General features: G+C 51.7%; 1 protein-coding gene across 3 annotated transcripts in view; it reads right to left on the reverse strand.

Moving 5' to 3' along the window:
* The window catches only part of CYFIP2 (cytoplasmic FMR1 interacting protein 2), a 50294-nt gene extending 39066 nt beyond the window's left edge, over window positions 1-11228 (reverse strand). The window contains exons 1-6 of one of the 3 annotated variants that reach the window (XM_066560293.1): window positions 11079-11228; window positions 4875-5015; window positions 2807-2896; window positions 2650-2727; window positions 1039-1140; window positions 179-360 (exon numbers count right to left, since the gene is read on the reverse strand). In XM_066560293.1, the coding sequence (XP_066416390.1) occupies window positions 179-360; window positions 1039-1140; window positions 2650-2727; window positions 2807-2896; window positions 4875-4991 (569 nt within the window). In that variant the 5' untranslated portion in view covers window positions 4992-5015; window positions 11079-11228. The remainder of the gene's footprint in view (window positions 1-178; window positions 361-1038; window positions 1141-2649; window positions 2728-2806; window positions 2897-4874; window positions 5016-11078) is intronic. The other 2 variants (XM_066560292.1, XM_066560291.1) reach the window with 2 other exon arrangements.
* Window positions 11229-15996: the final 4768 nt, after the last annotated feature.

Consider the following 15996-nt stretch of genomic DNA (forward strand, 5'->3'; position numbering starts at 1 on the left):
GTCACAGCTCTGTTCACCAAGAGGGAATTGAAACACAACAGGGCTCAGAGATTTGGCTAAATTCACAAAGAGAGCCTGGGACAGCACCCCATCTCCAGCCCTGATGTCCTCCTGCCCTCACTGCTGGTCAGACCAGGCACAGTCCTGTCCCCATTCCCGCCACTTTGTCCCCTCTCACCTTTTGTAAGCAGAATGATCATTTTTCACGCTGCACTTCATGTTCTTCAGCTCATCCAGGACAGCAAACATGTTGATGAACTTGCCCAGAGTGAGGAGATAGGCCTCAGACACAAAGTCCTTCCTCCTCTCAGCGTGGCACAGGCGCTTCACCTCGCTGCAGAAGCGCTCGATGGCCTTGCGCTGCAGGGCAGGGGCACAGGGTCATGCACCGCCAGGGGAACCCCCTCCACCCCACCAGCTCCTTTAAATAAAGCTTTTTTTGGCAGGGGATGGAGGGTCTGAGGTTCCTCTCTGCTGTTCCCATGCAATGAAGCATTGTTACAAATCACTGCTGACAAACACGCTCAGTGAGGGGAGAAAGGGGCTCGAGCTCTCCAGCCCCAAGTGTGGGGTGTTCTGCAAAATCAGGCTGCATTTTTTAGGTGGGACATAAAGGCCTTACAGGATATAAAACCTAAAAATTATTGTGAAACTCAGCTGCAGCTGGTTATAATGCAGGTGGTGATGGGGAGCCCACAGCAGCTGTGACTGTCACATGGCAATGGACAATCGGCTTTTCACATCAGCCAATATCCCCAAAAACAGGAGCCTGTGACACCCTAAGCTCCAAACAGGGGGGACTCTGGTTCTCCATGAACTCGAAGGGCTGAGGTGTGCTGTTTCCCAACCTGTATAGAATATTTTAGGGCTGAGCAAGGGACACACAGATTTCCCTTCAACAGGTTGCAGGTTTCTGCTCAGGTGGCTGCAAGGGAGAGACCTACTGGGGGCTGTCAGGCAAGGATAGCACAGCCCTGCTTGGGATGTTAACACCAAAGTAAATATACTATTTTTATAACTCTCTCCTTGATCACTTACCTGAAAATACATGAACTTCATAAGCTTGGTGACTTCTGGCTCCAGGACTTCCACTGTTTTCTCATAAATCTCCACTCGGTTTGGCTGTTCATTACATTTCACCTGCATTGCAAAGAAAACCATCTGTGTCAGCATCAGCTTCTAAGCCAGCTGTGGGTCACTGTGGCACCACCTTCTCCTTGCTTCACCTGGAGTCCTGTCCCCACCCAAAGACAGAGGGACCTGAGAAGGAGCTGGGTCTCAATACAACAGGTGAAAGCAAAAGGGGATATTTCAGATCTGAAATTCTCTCTGTGCATTCTAAATTCTACAATCCTGATTCTGGGGGATAAAAGTCTCCTAATTTGTCTGGCATGGAACACAAGCATGGAGTCTGGACCTGCTGTACAATATTGTAGCATGAACTTATCTGAGATTTGTGTTGCAAGACACACAAGGCACCAGGTTACAGCTCTGCAGAGCCTCCCTGGGATTATTCTGGTTCTGTTGAGGATCCATTAAAAATCACTGGGCTTGTCTGTGGCTGACAGCAATGAACTGAGTCACTGTCACTGGGCTCCTGGGAAGCTAAATTTAAGGACTTACTCAGTTGTCATCCATCTCACTTCCAAAACAGTTACTTGGAGTCATTACCAAATGCACAGGGAAAAGAGCAGCTGCCCAGAGCACCCTGCAGCCCTGCTCTGGTTTTGTTTGCAGCTGTTGCTCCCAGGAGGCTCTGATGGGGCTGAGAGCTCTGCTGCACGTTCAGGAACCCAGCACCTGATGCTCAGGGCATGGGGGGACACATCAGCCAGCCTGGCATGGGGAAATGGTGCCAAAGGAGCCTTGCCCTCCCTGCAGTGGGCAATCCAATGTCCCTGCCCTGCTGTTCCACACTGCAGTCAGGCAGTACCACAGAATCCCAGAATATTCTGAGCTGGAAGGGACTCACAGGGACCACCAAAGCCCAGCTCCTGGCCTTGCCCAGGACAGCCCTGAGCATCCCACCGTGCATCAATGGCCATGAGGGTGCAGTGGGGGTGGGAGGAGTGGTGCACACTCAGGTGCAGGCCCTGTTCTTCACCTCTGGAGCCACAGACTCTGATGCAGCAGGGAGCTGCACCTGACCAAGCAGGGAGATTGGGGGGCTGAGCACAGGACCCCTCTGCCCACATCCATGTGCCCCAAGGCAAAGCACAGGGGTCACTGCAAGGTCAAAGCTGGTCAAGGTGTAACTGAACCCTCTGCCATGGCATCCTCTGCCCCTCCATCACACACAGCACTGACAGCAGCCCTGAGGGCAGCACAGGGGGAAGGGGCAGGGACCAACAAGCTGCTCAGAGAGGCACAAATGTCACAGGGAGGACACTACACCAGATGATTTGTAGTGCTGTCTTGCCATCAGCTTAGCTTTCTGCTGGAGTAGCCAGGGGAGGCAACAGCAGCACAGCAGCAAATATAAAATACCAATCAACAGCAGGAATCTCCTCATGGCTGGGTCTCAGCATCCTCTGCTTTAGTTTGCTTTGCTTTTCCTGTTCTTCTGTCTCAGTTCCAAAGTAACCCACACCCAAGACAAAAGCCAAGAGGTGCTCTGGGAGCACCCCTGCCTGGGAAGGGCTGGGCTACCTGAGGGATGGCTCGGGAGCAGCTCCTCCACGTGTAGAGCATCACGGCGTACTCGTGGCCTTCCTCCAGCATCTCATTCTGAAAGACAGAGGGGTGCAGGTGGGACAGGGCAGGCACTGGGGGCTCAGCAGCCTGGGGACACAGCTGGGGGACTCACCATGCTGGAGTGCACTGTGGCCTGCTCGATGTACCTGGCAATGCCTGTCACAAAGGCGTTCCTGTCTTCAAAGTTTGTGTCAAAATTAGCCTGTGGGCAAAACAGAGAGATGGGGATCAAACACAGCTGGTTGTTTGCTCACCTGGTACAGCCTAACATGGGATGTGCTGGCAAAAAGCAGAATTAGTAGGGCTCTTGGGGCATGGGAGGAGCTTGTGAACTATTTGAGGTGCTGCACCTCTAGGTCTGAAGTAGTTTCATACATACACACACCCTGAGACGCTTTGGAATCACACATGGTTGTCCTGCAGGGAATATGTGTGGAAATGTGGCAGTCAAGACTGACATTTACAATCCTTGTAGAATTAAGCCCAACTTTACTGCAGCCACAGCAGAGAGAAAAGCTAGAGCAATTCTTCTGGGGATTTTAGCTTGGTAACTCAAAGACAGATGCAGCCTTATAATTTCTGTTTGTGCCCTGGCTGCTAGGGGAAGACCACATCCTGTCAGCAGGAAGGCCAAGGGATAAACACAGAGAAAGGGCAGGGAATGAGCTGTCTGGAAAACATAAATATGAAAGTCAGCCCTCATCCAGGTGCTATTATCAGTGCTACTGTTGCTCTTGCAAGCACAAACAGTTGTTGGGACAAACATTTGTTCTGGAAGCTGTGATACAGTTTTGGGGTGGGACAGGGGAGCAAGAAACTGCAGAGGCAGGTTGGGGATGGAACATCAGCTCCCCTGGCTCTCTGGAGTGCCCTTCACATGCTCTGTGCTTGGTGATTTCCCCTGCCAAGGCTGGCTGATGGTACCTGCTGCAGGGCAGGGCACACAGAGGCCCCAGGCACCCAGAGCTGCTCCTTGTGATGACAGCAGCACTGCAGCAATCACACCCACCTCAGTAACTGATTTCCTGAGTAGGAAAGCTGGGAGCATGAACCTGTGGCCACAGGGCCACTCTTCTTAGTGCCTCCAGGACATCACGTGTGACCAGTGTGACAACAAAAGCTGAGATTGCATGAGCATTTCTGGCTAGCAGGGGGAAGGGGTACACACAAACTGAGTATGATGAGGAAACAGGCTTGGCCAACATCTCCAGATTCAGCTTAGAGGTTTTTAGGCCCAGCTGTGTGCACACACTCATGGCCCTGAAAGGAGGCTGTGCCATAAGGCTGAACCCTGAGCCCCTCATGAGATACAAACCAGCAAAGGCTAAAAATTTATTGAAAGAAGAGATAAGCAAATAATTACATCAAGATTTTTCAGGGAGAGCTGAAATTTGAACATCCCTGAATGACCTTTGGGTCTGATAACCCATAGAGACACACAAAGTGGAATGAGCCCGGGGTCTGAGCTGCTGTAATTCCAGAGCCCTGCACACAAGGCACAGCAGTCCCAGTGCTGGTGTATTTATACACTGCCAGGGGTGAGCCAGCAGCTCAGGAGTGGCAGGATGGAGAAAGGAACCCCCTATTATATTTAGCCCTGGGTGTGCGCCACAGGGCAGGGTGTGGTGGCCAAGCAGCAGAGGCATCCCACTGTGGGAGCCGTGCCCTGGGCCCCGGCCAAGCCTTGCTTGGTGAGTGCAGCTGCAGCTAAAGCTGAGTTGTTCAGAGCACAGAAGTGGTTCTAGCAGCTGCCCTCCCTTGCATGCCAGCAGCTCCAGCTGTGCTGGAGGCACAGGCCAGCCAAAGTCAGGCAGGACTTTGAGCCTGCCCCGCTCAGTTCGACGCACGCACGATCGTGGAAAGGAAGCACAGAAATATGTGCACAAATAAACATGGCTGAGAACTTTCTGCTGTTATCACAAATCTTATCTCCTGCTTCCCACCCATTCATGCACTCTGGTCCTCATTTTCACTTGGCCTTAAAAGTGCCTTTCACCAAACTCTGGTGCTTTCTCTTTAAAGTCCTTGGGAACAGATTTGTGGCTAGGTCTGTTCTGAGTGTTTCCCTCAACACGCTCACCCCGGATGTTTCCAGCTGGTTCTCACAGTGCTGTGTGGCCCCGTGCTTTGCATGAGCCACTGGAACAACCCTCCCTCCCTCCCCTGTGCCTCGGGGGTACCTGGTACATGATGGAGGAGGGAGGGGGCTCGATGCATGGCTGCTGGTCTGGCAGGGGCAGCTCCTCCAGCAAGTCCACGTTGGACAAGGCATCCTCGAGCGTGACGTGAGTCGTCATGGCTGCAGATGTTCAGCTCCCCTGCTACATCCAAAGCAAAAGAGAGGGTGATAGGCAGACAAGAAAACCAGCCAGCAGGCAGGACACTGAGTGGGAAAGGACAAAACCAGAGCACAGCTTGCTGGCATTGCAGGGGACAAAATCCCAATTTGTTTTCCCTTCTCTTGTGCATTATACCACATGTCTGTGTCATCTCTCTCCTGCGATTCAACAGCAGAGCAGGAATGCAGAATGAAAGAAAAGCAACTACCCACCCAGGCACTTCTCTCTTAACTCTATGCAAAACTCTCTCAGGCAGCACAGCTGGGTGCTGCAGTGCAGCTTCAGCAGCCCCGGGTGAAAGCGTGTGCCCCAAAATGCAAAGCGGTGCTATCAAGAATATCTCCTGAAGCAGCTTGATTAGAGAAGTATGACGGATGCTGACACTCACATGCTTTCCTCACACACATGAACAGCCCTGGAAACTGTAAACAACCAACTGCATTAAATCCCAGGGGTGAACTGGAAAGGCTTGAGTGCTGTGCAGGCAAAGCCGTGGCACTGCAAGCAGCAAAAAAAGAAGTTGCTGTTAAATTTCCCTACTTTTACCACTGACATGGCATCCCCTGCCCAGTCCCAGCCTGCCCTGGAGCTGCCAAGAGCTCCAGTTGCAAAAATGAAAATAAATACACAAAATAAAATCAAAGGGAAACATTTCTGAAAGTTCCCTGGTGCTCACCCCAGGGAACCCCTTCTGTGGGAAGCACAGAACAAACCTGTGTGTCCCTGGCTCCCCTGGCACTCACCTTGGCTGTGAATGCCCAGGCACGGGGGGATGGGGCTGTCACCCAGGCTGAGCCCTTGTGTAATCACAGCCACAGGGCTTCCCCAGTTAATGCCTAATCCTGTGCAATAGCTGTGGCTGACCTAGAGCCTGTGTCTCCCAGAAAAACACCCTGCTACACTTCGACATTTGGAGAGAGAGAATTTAAATATTGACACCTGATTCCATCAGAAAATCACACCCCCTCCAGTGCTTCTTGCCTCACTCAGAGCCTGTCTAGTTTGAAACGTGAGCCTTTGAGTTTCGTTGCTCTGATCTGCAGGACAGTAGAGCTCCCTAAATCAAAGTTCCCAACGAGATACTCACACATTTCAATATAACACCCTGCAAGCCAGCTAAGCTCTTTGCCTGCCTCATTACAGAGCATGTTTTCAAATCCTTTAATCATCTCTTTGGTTTTTCTCTAAGCTTTTGCAACTTTTTTTTTGCCAGACAGGGTAGCAGGCAGGACACAAGGCTCTGGCAGTGTCTGCACAAGCACCAAATACAGCAGAACCACAGCAGCTCCTTTGGTCACCACTGCTTCCAAGAAAATAAGTTTGCTTTTTATTTCTAGCACTGGGAAGGATAATGGCTTTGGGACATCCATGAACAGGCACCCAGCAAGGGCCACAGCTAAGGGGGAGGCACAGGGTGCACTCCTGGGGTGGCTTCATGGTGGGTCATAAGAGGGAAGGAGTCTGCAGCTGTGCCTCATCATCGTGGGCTGCAGGAATACCTGTGAGCCTGGCAAAACTCATTCCTGCTCCACAGATGCCTCCCCAAGGCACCAGGCAGCTGAGAAACAGGTTTGGTTGTACCTGCAGCTGAAGCAGCATTAAATGAGTGCCTGGAAAATACCCAAAATCTCAAGCAGCTTTTCCCCCTCCACGCTCAAATTTCTGTTTCCTTCTTCACCCCTGTCTGGTAAAATGGTTTCCTGTTACAAAGTGTAGCAACTGTCAAAGCCAGACATTACAATTCTGCAGCTTCCTCCCTGCCTGCCTGGGGCTCCCTGGGCTGCTCTGCCGGGGGGGAGCTCAGCCTGCCCAGCCCCAGATGGACACAGAACTGCCCACCACGCTCCCCCACATCCTCCAGCACCTCAGGATCACCACTGGCATCCCAGAACAACACTCCTGGCTACACACTCATGCTTCATTGCACACTTCAGGCTTGAGAAGGCAAAACTTTCCTTTTCATAGGCTTCATGGCTGTTTATTTGGGCTCATTCCCAATTTTTCTCTAAGTCCAATTCTAAGGCCATTTGTGCAAGGTGTTGTCTGTTTGCTGTAACAAAGCAAAGGCATTCCCACAACAACCCTGTAACACCCAAAGAGCTCAGCAACTCAAGGGACAAAATTATTGCTGCTGTTTGGGCCACCCCAGGAGAAAGAGGACCAAATCCAGCATCAGGGTCCTGCTGTGCCAGGCAGTGCCCACACCTGGGAGGCTGAGCCAGTCCCTACCCTAAAAATGTTGCACTCAAACAGGCAGAGAGGAAGGGTGCAGAAACACATGGACAGAAAAGAATGCATCAAGACATTGCAAGTGAGGGGTGCAATGAGCCACCAGCCCACCCCATGCTTTGCCATGGCTGAGCAGTGCAAGGACCCAGATGCAGCTGGAAAAGCTACAGACTTTGAGGGTTTAATACATGAGTTTTTATGGGGACTTCCAGCTTCCAATCCACCCTTTCTTAAGACCAACCAAGAACCCAACAGCAGCTACAGGGAACAGTGTGGTCAGCCAGGACTTCCCCTGGTGTCCCTAGCACTCACAGAGTGTGTGACAGAGGGGCCACTGGTCCAGGGCCAGCTGGGTCATTCAGCACCCCAGATCACCCAGAGAGGATGGCAGTGAAGCCCCACTCCCCCAGACCTGTGCTGCCTCCCTCACCCTCCTGCAGAGAAGGTTCTAACCCAGACATCTGGGGCTGTCCTGTACATCCAGCTCCATCCCTCTGTCCAGAGACAAGGGGGGCAGCTGGAGGTCATCTGGCAGCAGCTGCAGCTCAGGGAGTTCAGGAATCCTTGGGGACACTCATCAGAAACCCTTAAGTGCCACCCACCACCTGGGCTTTGGGGTGGCTGTGACGGGAAGAGGACACTCAGCCCATGGTGACAGTGCTTGGGCACACAGGCCATGGGGCTGGGCTCCACCTGAGCAGCACAGCAGGGCCCAGGAACGGGGCTTTTCTCTGTCCTAGCCCAGGCACAGGGGGGTGAGGCTTTCCTGAAGCACATCCTGCCTCTATGGCCTCACAGGCTGCCAGGAGCCACCTCCAGATCCCAGCTCTGGTCAGAGAAACCAAAGTTCCTCCTGTCCTACGTGTTTTGGCAAAACTGAAGGCGAGCCTGGCAGAAACCAACCCCACCCCAGTGAAACCTGAGGCAGGGATGCTGCACTGGGCTGTTTATCCCTCCTGCTCATGAGCAGTGGTGCTAATGGGTGCAGTGCTGCCCACTCTTTCTGCTCATTTGCTGCAGAAACTTCCCCATCCCCTTCCCGCAGCTCAGCTGCAAACCCTCTGGCCATCTCACACACCTCCCAAAGCCAAATGATCTCCCAGAGGACCTGGGGGAGCTGCAGGGAGCCAGCCAGGCAGGGATGGGAAGGAGGAGTTGCTGACACAGGGCTCTTGTGGCAGAGCTGGGGACCAGATTCACAGGCAGCACAGGAAGGCTCTGAGGAGAGAGGATGGACAGCCCAGATGTCTGAACTTGCAGGGCATGTCCTGCCTTCCCCACCAAAATTCTTGCCCAGAAGTATTGGTGCAGTATCACCCTCTTTGCAGGGAGAAGCACAAAGGTGACTTTACTGTTCAAGCAGCTTGGGGAAATAAAGACTTTTAAAAGCAGGGCCACAATGAATATGTTGTATGCACACGTGCTCAGCTCCCAGGCTGCACAGCTCAGGGCTCTGGGGAAGTGGCATGGGCTGTTCAGGATTTTCAGCTTGCCTGCTCCTCACACTGGTGCTGTAGTAGGCACCAAGAGCAGGAAAGGAGGCAAGAAAAAATGGGAATTGCCCAGACAGAGTCCAAGCCCTGTGAGCCTGGGGTGAGCAGTAAAAGACTTTTGCTGGGGAGGTGGCAATGTAGAGAAGGAGGACAAACCTGGTCACCCTCTGATTGTCTGAGAATCCAGCTCTGTGCTCCCAGCCCCCCTGGGTAACCTGGGAAAGTCACTGAATTTTGTTTTACCCCTGTGAAAATGCTTCTCTCTCTTTCTCCAAATACAGCACCAAACCAATGGGCAGGCCCTCTCCTGGCCCAACAAATACCCAGCAGAACCCAGTGTCAGTTTCATAAAAGCCAAGTTTCTGGTACCCACTGCCTGACAGCAACAGGAGGATAAAGGATCCTGGCCACAAACATATATTTAGTAAAAAATAACTTCACAGTGTAAAACTTTAGTTTGAATCCTGCTTAAAATGCACAGGACTTGTAATTGCAACCACCACCACAGTCAGGAGGTTCTTTGCAGAGTGAGTGAGGCTGGCAGAGCTGGGCCTCTGCTCTACACAGACACAGATGTTAATAACCATAAAATTACCTTCCCATCAAAAAAAGGAAGCCAAACTGCACGACCCCTGAAGCTGGTTTTCTCTATTTTCACTCTATGTTTTCTGTTATCCCATTAGGGCTGAGTTCCAAGCATTTGCACCATCCTTGTCTCTCAGCAACACAATTATCCTGGAATTTATTTCTTTTAGAATAACTAAATAGTATTTTTTTTTCTAGTGCCAAAGAAAGCAGGTCAAGGAAGGAGACAGGTATATGAAATTACATTTCCAATAGAGTTGAGAAATTTAGAGCAAGTTTATAAACAACCCACTGCTGACAGTTAAAGCACTTCTTGGGAAACCAAATCACACAGGCCAGCATTGTTAATAGTTGACCAATTATTGATCTTCCAAAACCAATCTTCCCATTTCTCATGCAAAGATGATCACTGTTTGTTAACAAAATTGAATACAGTGAAAATGAATTCAGCATATTCTGCTTTACTCCTGGTCAGAAAATGGAAGATTTTCCCCTATTCCTTAGGCTTCATTAATAGCTCATTAATCAACTATACAGAGAAAAGGAAAAAAGAATTTTCCTATATGCAGGGAATTAGCACAGAATTATATGGCTGTGACACCAGAACACTGGGCTAGTTCCCCATCTCTGTGACTAACCCCAGACTACCAACACCATGCAAAACACGAGGGTGATTTTTCTCTCGGTATCTCAGGGCAGGAGGGTGCAGGGGCTTCAGGGATTCAGCCTAATTCTCTGAGACCTTTGTGATCCAAAGCCCCCAGGCAGGAACCCCCCGTGGGAAGCGGCAGATGGCAAAGGGGGCCACGCTCTGCTGCTGGCAGCGTCCTCTGACAGCACAAACCCTGCACCCTGCCCCCTTCCCCAACAGCAGGGAGCGTTCACTGTGTGCTGCTGCTTCTCCTTCTCCTCCTCGTTCTTTCCCGGTCCTTCCAACCCACGGAAATTTCCTGCGGAATCCATCCCCTCGCTCCCTCCCCCCGGGGCCGCTGGGATGCGGCTGGCACGGGGCATTTCCAGCGGCATCGGGGGCAAAGTTGAGCATAAAGGAGGAGCTCTGCCGGCCCCGGGCACCGGCACCGGCACCGGCGGGGCGGGAGCGGTTCCGCCGCCCGCGACCCGGGCATAGCCCGAACCTGCGGCCGCCGCTCCAGCCCTTCATCCCCAGCGCTGCCTCTGACGCCGGCGCTGCCTCCATCCCCCTCATCCCCCTGGAACACCATATTTCCACGCCACGGGTGCTCCGGAGCCGGCCGGGGCCGCCCTTCTATCATCAGCATCCTCTCCGCGCCCCGTTCTCCAGCACCGCCGCCACCCCGGCTGGGGCCTGCAGCGCCCGCGGGCCCGGGGCTCGGCCCCTTCGCCCGTGCTGGGGATGCGGGGCGGGGGGAGGACAAGGCGGATTTGCGCTATTTTTTCCCCGGCGCCGTGCGGCGGCTGCGGGCAGGCTGAGCGCCGCAGGTAGCTCGGGGCATTGTGGGATACATCCCGTACATCCCGCACATCCCGGCCCGCACATCCCGTACATCCCGCACATCCCGGCCCGCACATCCCGGCCCGTACATCCCGCACATCCCGCACCTGCCCCGCTCCTCCCGCCCGGAGCTCCGCGGAGATGGGGCTCGGCGGCGGGCACAGCCCCGGGGAGGGAGGGAGGGAGGGAAGGAAGGAAGAAGGGAAGGAGGGGATGGAGCCGCGCAGCCCCCGCGCAGCCCCGCGCCCACCCCCGCCCGCTCACCTGCGCTCCGCGGGTGCGCTGCCCGGCGCCGCGGGATGCTCGGCGGGGGATGCTGCGCGCCGCCCGCACAAAGAGCAGGAAATGGCTGCAGCAAGTGCACTTCCGCGGCTCTGGCTCCGCCGGCCCCTCCGCGCGGCGCGGCGGCGGGGGGAGCCCCGGCCCCGCCGCGGGAAGGGGCTGGAGCGGCGCGGGCGGCTCCTCCCCCAGCGGCGCGGGGGATGCGCGGCGGGGCCGCGGCTCTGCCCCCGCTCGGGGCCGCGGAGCTCCGGGCTGGCGGCAACGCGGCGCCGGCGGCTCCCGGCGGGGAGGGGAAGGCCGGCGGCACCCCCGGGGCACGGAGCGGAGAGGGCAGGGGGCGGCTGCAGCGGCGTCTCGGGAGCTTGGTGGGTTTGGGTCCCTGAGATAGCAGGACCCGGCTGGGATTCTCCATCTCGTTGCTGCTGCTGCTGGGCTCGCTGGGTGCGGGTGTTCAGCCCCTGTGCCCCTCGGAGGACCATTGATAGGCGTCACCTACCATCTTAACAAACGCCCTGGTGGCAAAATACATACACATGTAGAAAACATATAGAGCCTCGGATGACTGAGCATGTTGGCGATCAAAACTAAAGGCAGCGCCTTTGCTCAGAGCTCCAGTCCTCTACTGAGTCAGCACCGCATCTGAAAGGTCCTCCTTGTGGCATTTTTGACATCTGGCTTTTTTTCAGGGACAAGTTTCCAGTCGTGCTTTTACTCCTGTTTAAAGCTCTAATGCAGCTCTTCAGATGTAGTGTGAAATCCAAACTCACAGCTTTCAGAAGGGCACTCCCTTATGGTGACTGATACAAACCCTGTATGGAGCTGTCTTGCTTGTTGAAAGACTGCTGGATACCCAAGGACTGATGAAGTCCAGATAAAGGTCCAGGTGTATTTCTGTGGTGGCCCTGGCAATGTCCCTTTCCTGAGCATGAGCTGTGCCAGAATCAGATTGCTACCTGGCCTTTCCTGGATTTGAGAGACCCCTCCAATTCCTCAGAGGCTACTGCTGCTGTTTTCCATGAAAGTGTGGGGCTGAGCTTGCTTCCTGTGGGTGTCTCTTGGCTTTGTGGGGAAGCCTGGACATCAGGTTTACACTGCAGATCTGCTGCTGTAATTTGAGGGGGTGCCACAGGCTGAAGGCACTGGGGTGTGCAAACTACATCCTAGGAACTAGCTTTGTTTTAAAGGACAGGACCACGCCTGAAAAAATGTATCAATAAATCTCTGTGCATAGAACCTTTCTCTGAATAGCATTTCTTCTTTGGGGTTTGAACTAGGTGACCTTTAAAGGTCGCTTCCAACCCAAACTATTCTATGATTCTGTGATATCTACAACTCTATCTCACCCTTGACTAGAACACATTGTAGCCATCATTCCTCTTTTTACTATTTAGTACTTGTCAGAAAAATCAGTAAGTGAGTGTTGTTACTGCAGACACAAAAGACTTAACAGCAAATATCACTCTGAGGCCGTGGGTGAAGGTTAGTTCAAGAAATCTGGCAGAAAAGGCTGCTGTGGACCTTCTTAGTACAGTTTAATCTGGTCCCGTTATCAGCCAGGCTCAGTGTGATGGGAATTCCATGAATGTGATGATGCTATTTTCATTTTCTGCTCCATGTTGTCTTAGCTGGTGGAATGATAGAATGAGCTTTGCTGCATTTGTGCTGCAGATCTCCCTGCAGGCTGGGGACAATGACAGCGAGGGGCAGCCCCAGGCAGCTACAGCAGCAGTGTGTGCATCAGTGTGTGGAGAGGAGAGAGAGCACGGGGCTGGGGTGAGCTGAACACACCTGAATTTGTGGTGGCTGCCAAGTGAGCTTCAGCAGAGCCATTCACCTGAATCCTGCTGTGCTGACAGGCGTTCAGAGAGGGACAACACCAACCACATAAAAACACGTTCATTAAAAAATACTTCAGGTAATTCTGGATTTTTTTTTCTCAGGCCTGATTTTAAGGTAATTGTGCACTGGAACAACACCCACATCCCCAGGGGGACTGACCCATGCTCAGAAAAAAGCTTTTCATGGCTAATGCTGCCACGTTGCAGTCCCTGGTCCCCACTGAGAAGCATCAGCTGCTCTTTCTAGATGAGGTTCCTGCTTGACTGCCTTTGCTAGCAGGGGCTCCAGCCTGGCTGTGCCTGTGCCTGGCCATCTCAGCAGCAGCTTGGGGACACGCTGGGACACAGCTCTGGGCCTGGCTCCAGCCAAGTGTGCAGAGCCCTGCACCCACCCGGGATAAGCAGCAGGGAAAAGGAGGGACAGGCACAACCTCCCACCCTGGTGAGACACAGCCAGGCACAGGGGGAGCAGCCTAAACGTTCAGCATGTGTGAAATGCTTTCTAGGGAGGCAGGGAAGGGGTGTTGAGAGAAAGGTGACTCACTTTGCAGTGGGAGACTGATATTCTCACCTCTGCTTTGTGGGGAACGGATCTGGTCAAGCCACATGAAGGGCACCCAGCTAAACTTGCCTTAGACACTGCTGAGGTGAGGGAAGACTGTGTTACAGTGCATTGATATCATTGATATCATTGATATCATGCAGTTATCTCACTCTGGCACTGCCCTTCTGAGATTCCTGAAGTGCCCTGTAAATTATGGGGAAACACCCTCTGGGAGCACTCAGATATTACCACCCCCAATTTTATGAAGATTCAGAGAATTTAAAGCCACCATAATGGGTATTTAGACCTAAAAATCTGGTGTCTATGTAATAAATTTTTATATTTATTTGCAGAGATTCTGAATGCTTCCTACCTCCATAAACCCAGCACATTGTGTAACCCCAGAACACAACCATAATTCTGGGGAACAGAGATATTTCAGAAAGCTAGAAGATGCCTGTTTGCATCTTGGTGGAGGGGATTTGATTACAGGTGCATGATTTTTGCAGTTTTGCTCACATACAGTGAAAGTCACAGTTGGAACTCAGCAATTTTATTGTTTGTAAAAGTCCACATTGTGTGCATAGAAAGACTGCAAAATAAAACTGAACATAAACCATCACAATAATATTTTGTGCAACCCACTCTAGCTAATAAATATTACACTTATCCAAATATAAATATAACCTCAGAAATGCCAGCTAGAAGAGCAATATTGCTGCTCCTTAACAGCAATGTCCTCATGCTCAGCAGACCCCTGGGTCCTTCAAGGATGGTGGGGGCAGTGAGCTGAACTTTTGAGCCTGTAGACACCCCTGTCACAGTGTGAGGAGATGTGTAAGGCAGGAACTGATGCCTTGCCCATTTCCACATGCCTGAAAAGACATTCTGGCTCCTAAAAGCCACCCTAGAACAAGAAGCTTGAAAAATATCAAAAATTAAGCCTCCTTCTATGAAGAAATAATTTGACACAGGATATGTGAGATCATGGGATTACATTATTTCCTAGTTCCATTTTTGTTGGCAAACATATTTGAACCTGACTTATGTAAAGACAGGAGGTTGTTGTTGGAAGTTTGCATTTCAGGGTTTTTTAAGCTGCTGTCGTGTAAGGTTTCCTCATGTTCTCACCTGCCCAAACAGAGAAGCATCAAAAATACATATTGCATGTCTGCACATATCATCTGTGAGCCCTCTTGACTTCCCTAGTGATTGTTAATGCTTAGCAAAAAGTCCTGATCTTATTTACAAATTCTGCAGGACACCAACACCCACACTTTGGGTTTGATGTCAGTTATGTCAAAACAGTGTCTCTATCTTGCAGTGAAACCACAGATTTTAATGGAAATACCAGGAGATGGATTTTGTTTATACCTTCTGCTGTCACCACATAATGTGGAACTCCTTGAGGAGGAAGAACCCAGGCACACCATTCACCCTGGACTTTTCTTTTGGTCAGTGCCTTTGTTCACAGAAGAGATGGAGAAGTCTTTACTTGTGGTGATTCTGTTACTTTTTAAAGTTCTCATGATCACTGGTGCACTGAGCACATACTCTGCATGTTTTCTGCTCCTGGCTCCCTCCTGAGCCCTCTGGCTCCTTCCTGCCCAATACACCAGTTCAGGGATAGATTCCTGTACCTTTCACAGGTAATCAGATCCTGGGACTCTGGACTGGGAACACATAACACTGCACTGCTCACTCCTCCATACTTTGTTCAAAGAATCTGGGTGGAGGTCACACATTAATCTTCTGATGTAGAAAGACTGAAGAAAAAAATCAATATAAACATTCAGCTTTGACTTCCTCCCTCCAAGAATGTCTTCATTTGCATCAGAGTCCCATTTTCCCACTCACTGTACAATGCAGTTTGAGAGAATTTCAAGACTCTTCAGCACATACATTTCTTTTTCTCTTCCTCCACACACAGACACCACTTCAGCTTACCAGGTATCCAAATCCTGTTCCTGTTATGCCACAGTTGCAGGGAAAATCATGCAAAGGGAAAACAAAACCACCTTGAAATACCAGCATCAGAAATGCAGTCACTGAATCCAGCCTGCTTCTGTGTCTCCCAGGCTTATTCCTGTTCAGAGCTTTCAGGTCCAGCCCACTCTGAATTAGAGAGCCAGGGAAATGTCTAAACATTCCTCCTCAGTTAAAGAAAGCTTTTTTTTTAATCTCCCTCCAGGGAAGACCTTCATTTGGGAGTTCACAGAAATAGAACAGCAATGTAAGATCTCTAAATTTTGAGATTGTCTCTTCAGCAGAAACACCCTTGCTGGACTGTGTGGTACAAGATCCATGCTCAATAGTCACTTCTGGTTTTAAGATGCAAACCACACTCTTGGCCAAACCAAAGCCTGTGTCTGTCTAGGCTCTGGAAGGCCTGGGGATATCTTGTCTGTCTGGAAGTACCAGCCTCTGCCCTCTCCTTGTCCCCAGGCATATGGCAAGTGTTTATGGTGAGAGGATTCCTGTTAATGCTTTCTTGGGGAAAATCCAGCCTTCTCTCTTC

Source organism: Molothrus aeneus, chromosome 15 (genome assembly GCF_037042795.1).
Source record: "Molothrus aeneus isolate 106 chromosome 15, BPBGC_Maene_1.0, whole genome shotgun sequence".
NCBI lineage: Eukaryota > Metazoa > Chordata > Aves > Passeriformes > Icteridae > Molothrus > Molothrus aeneus.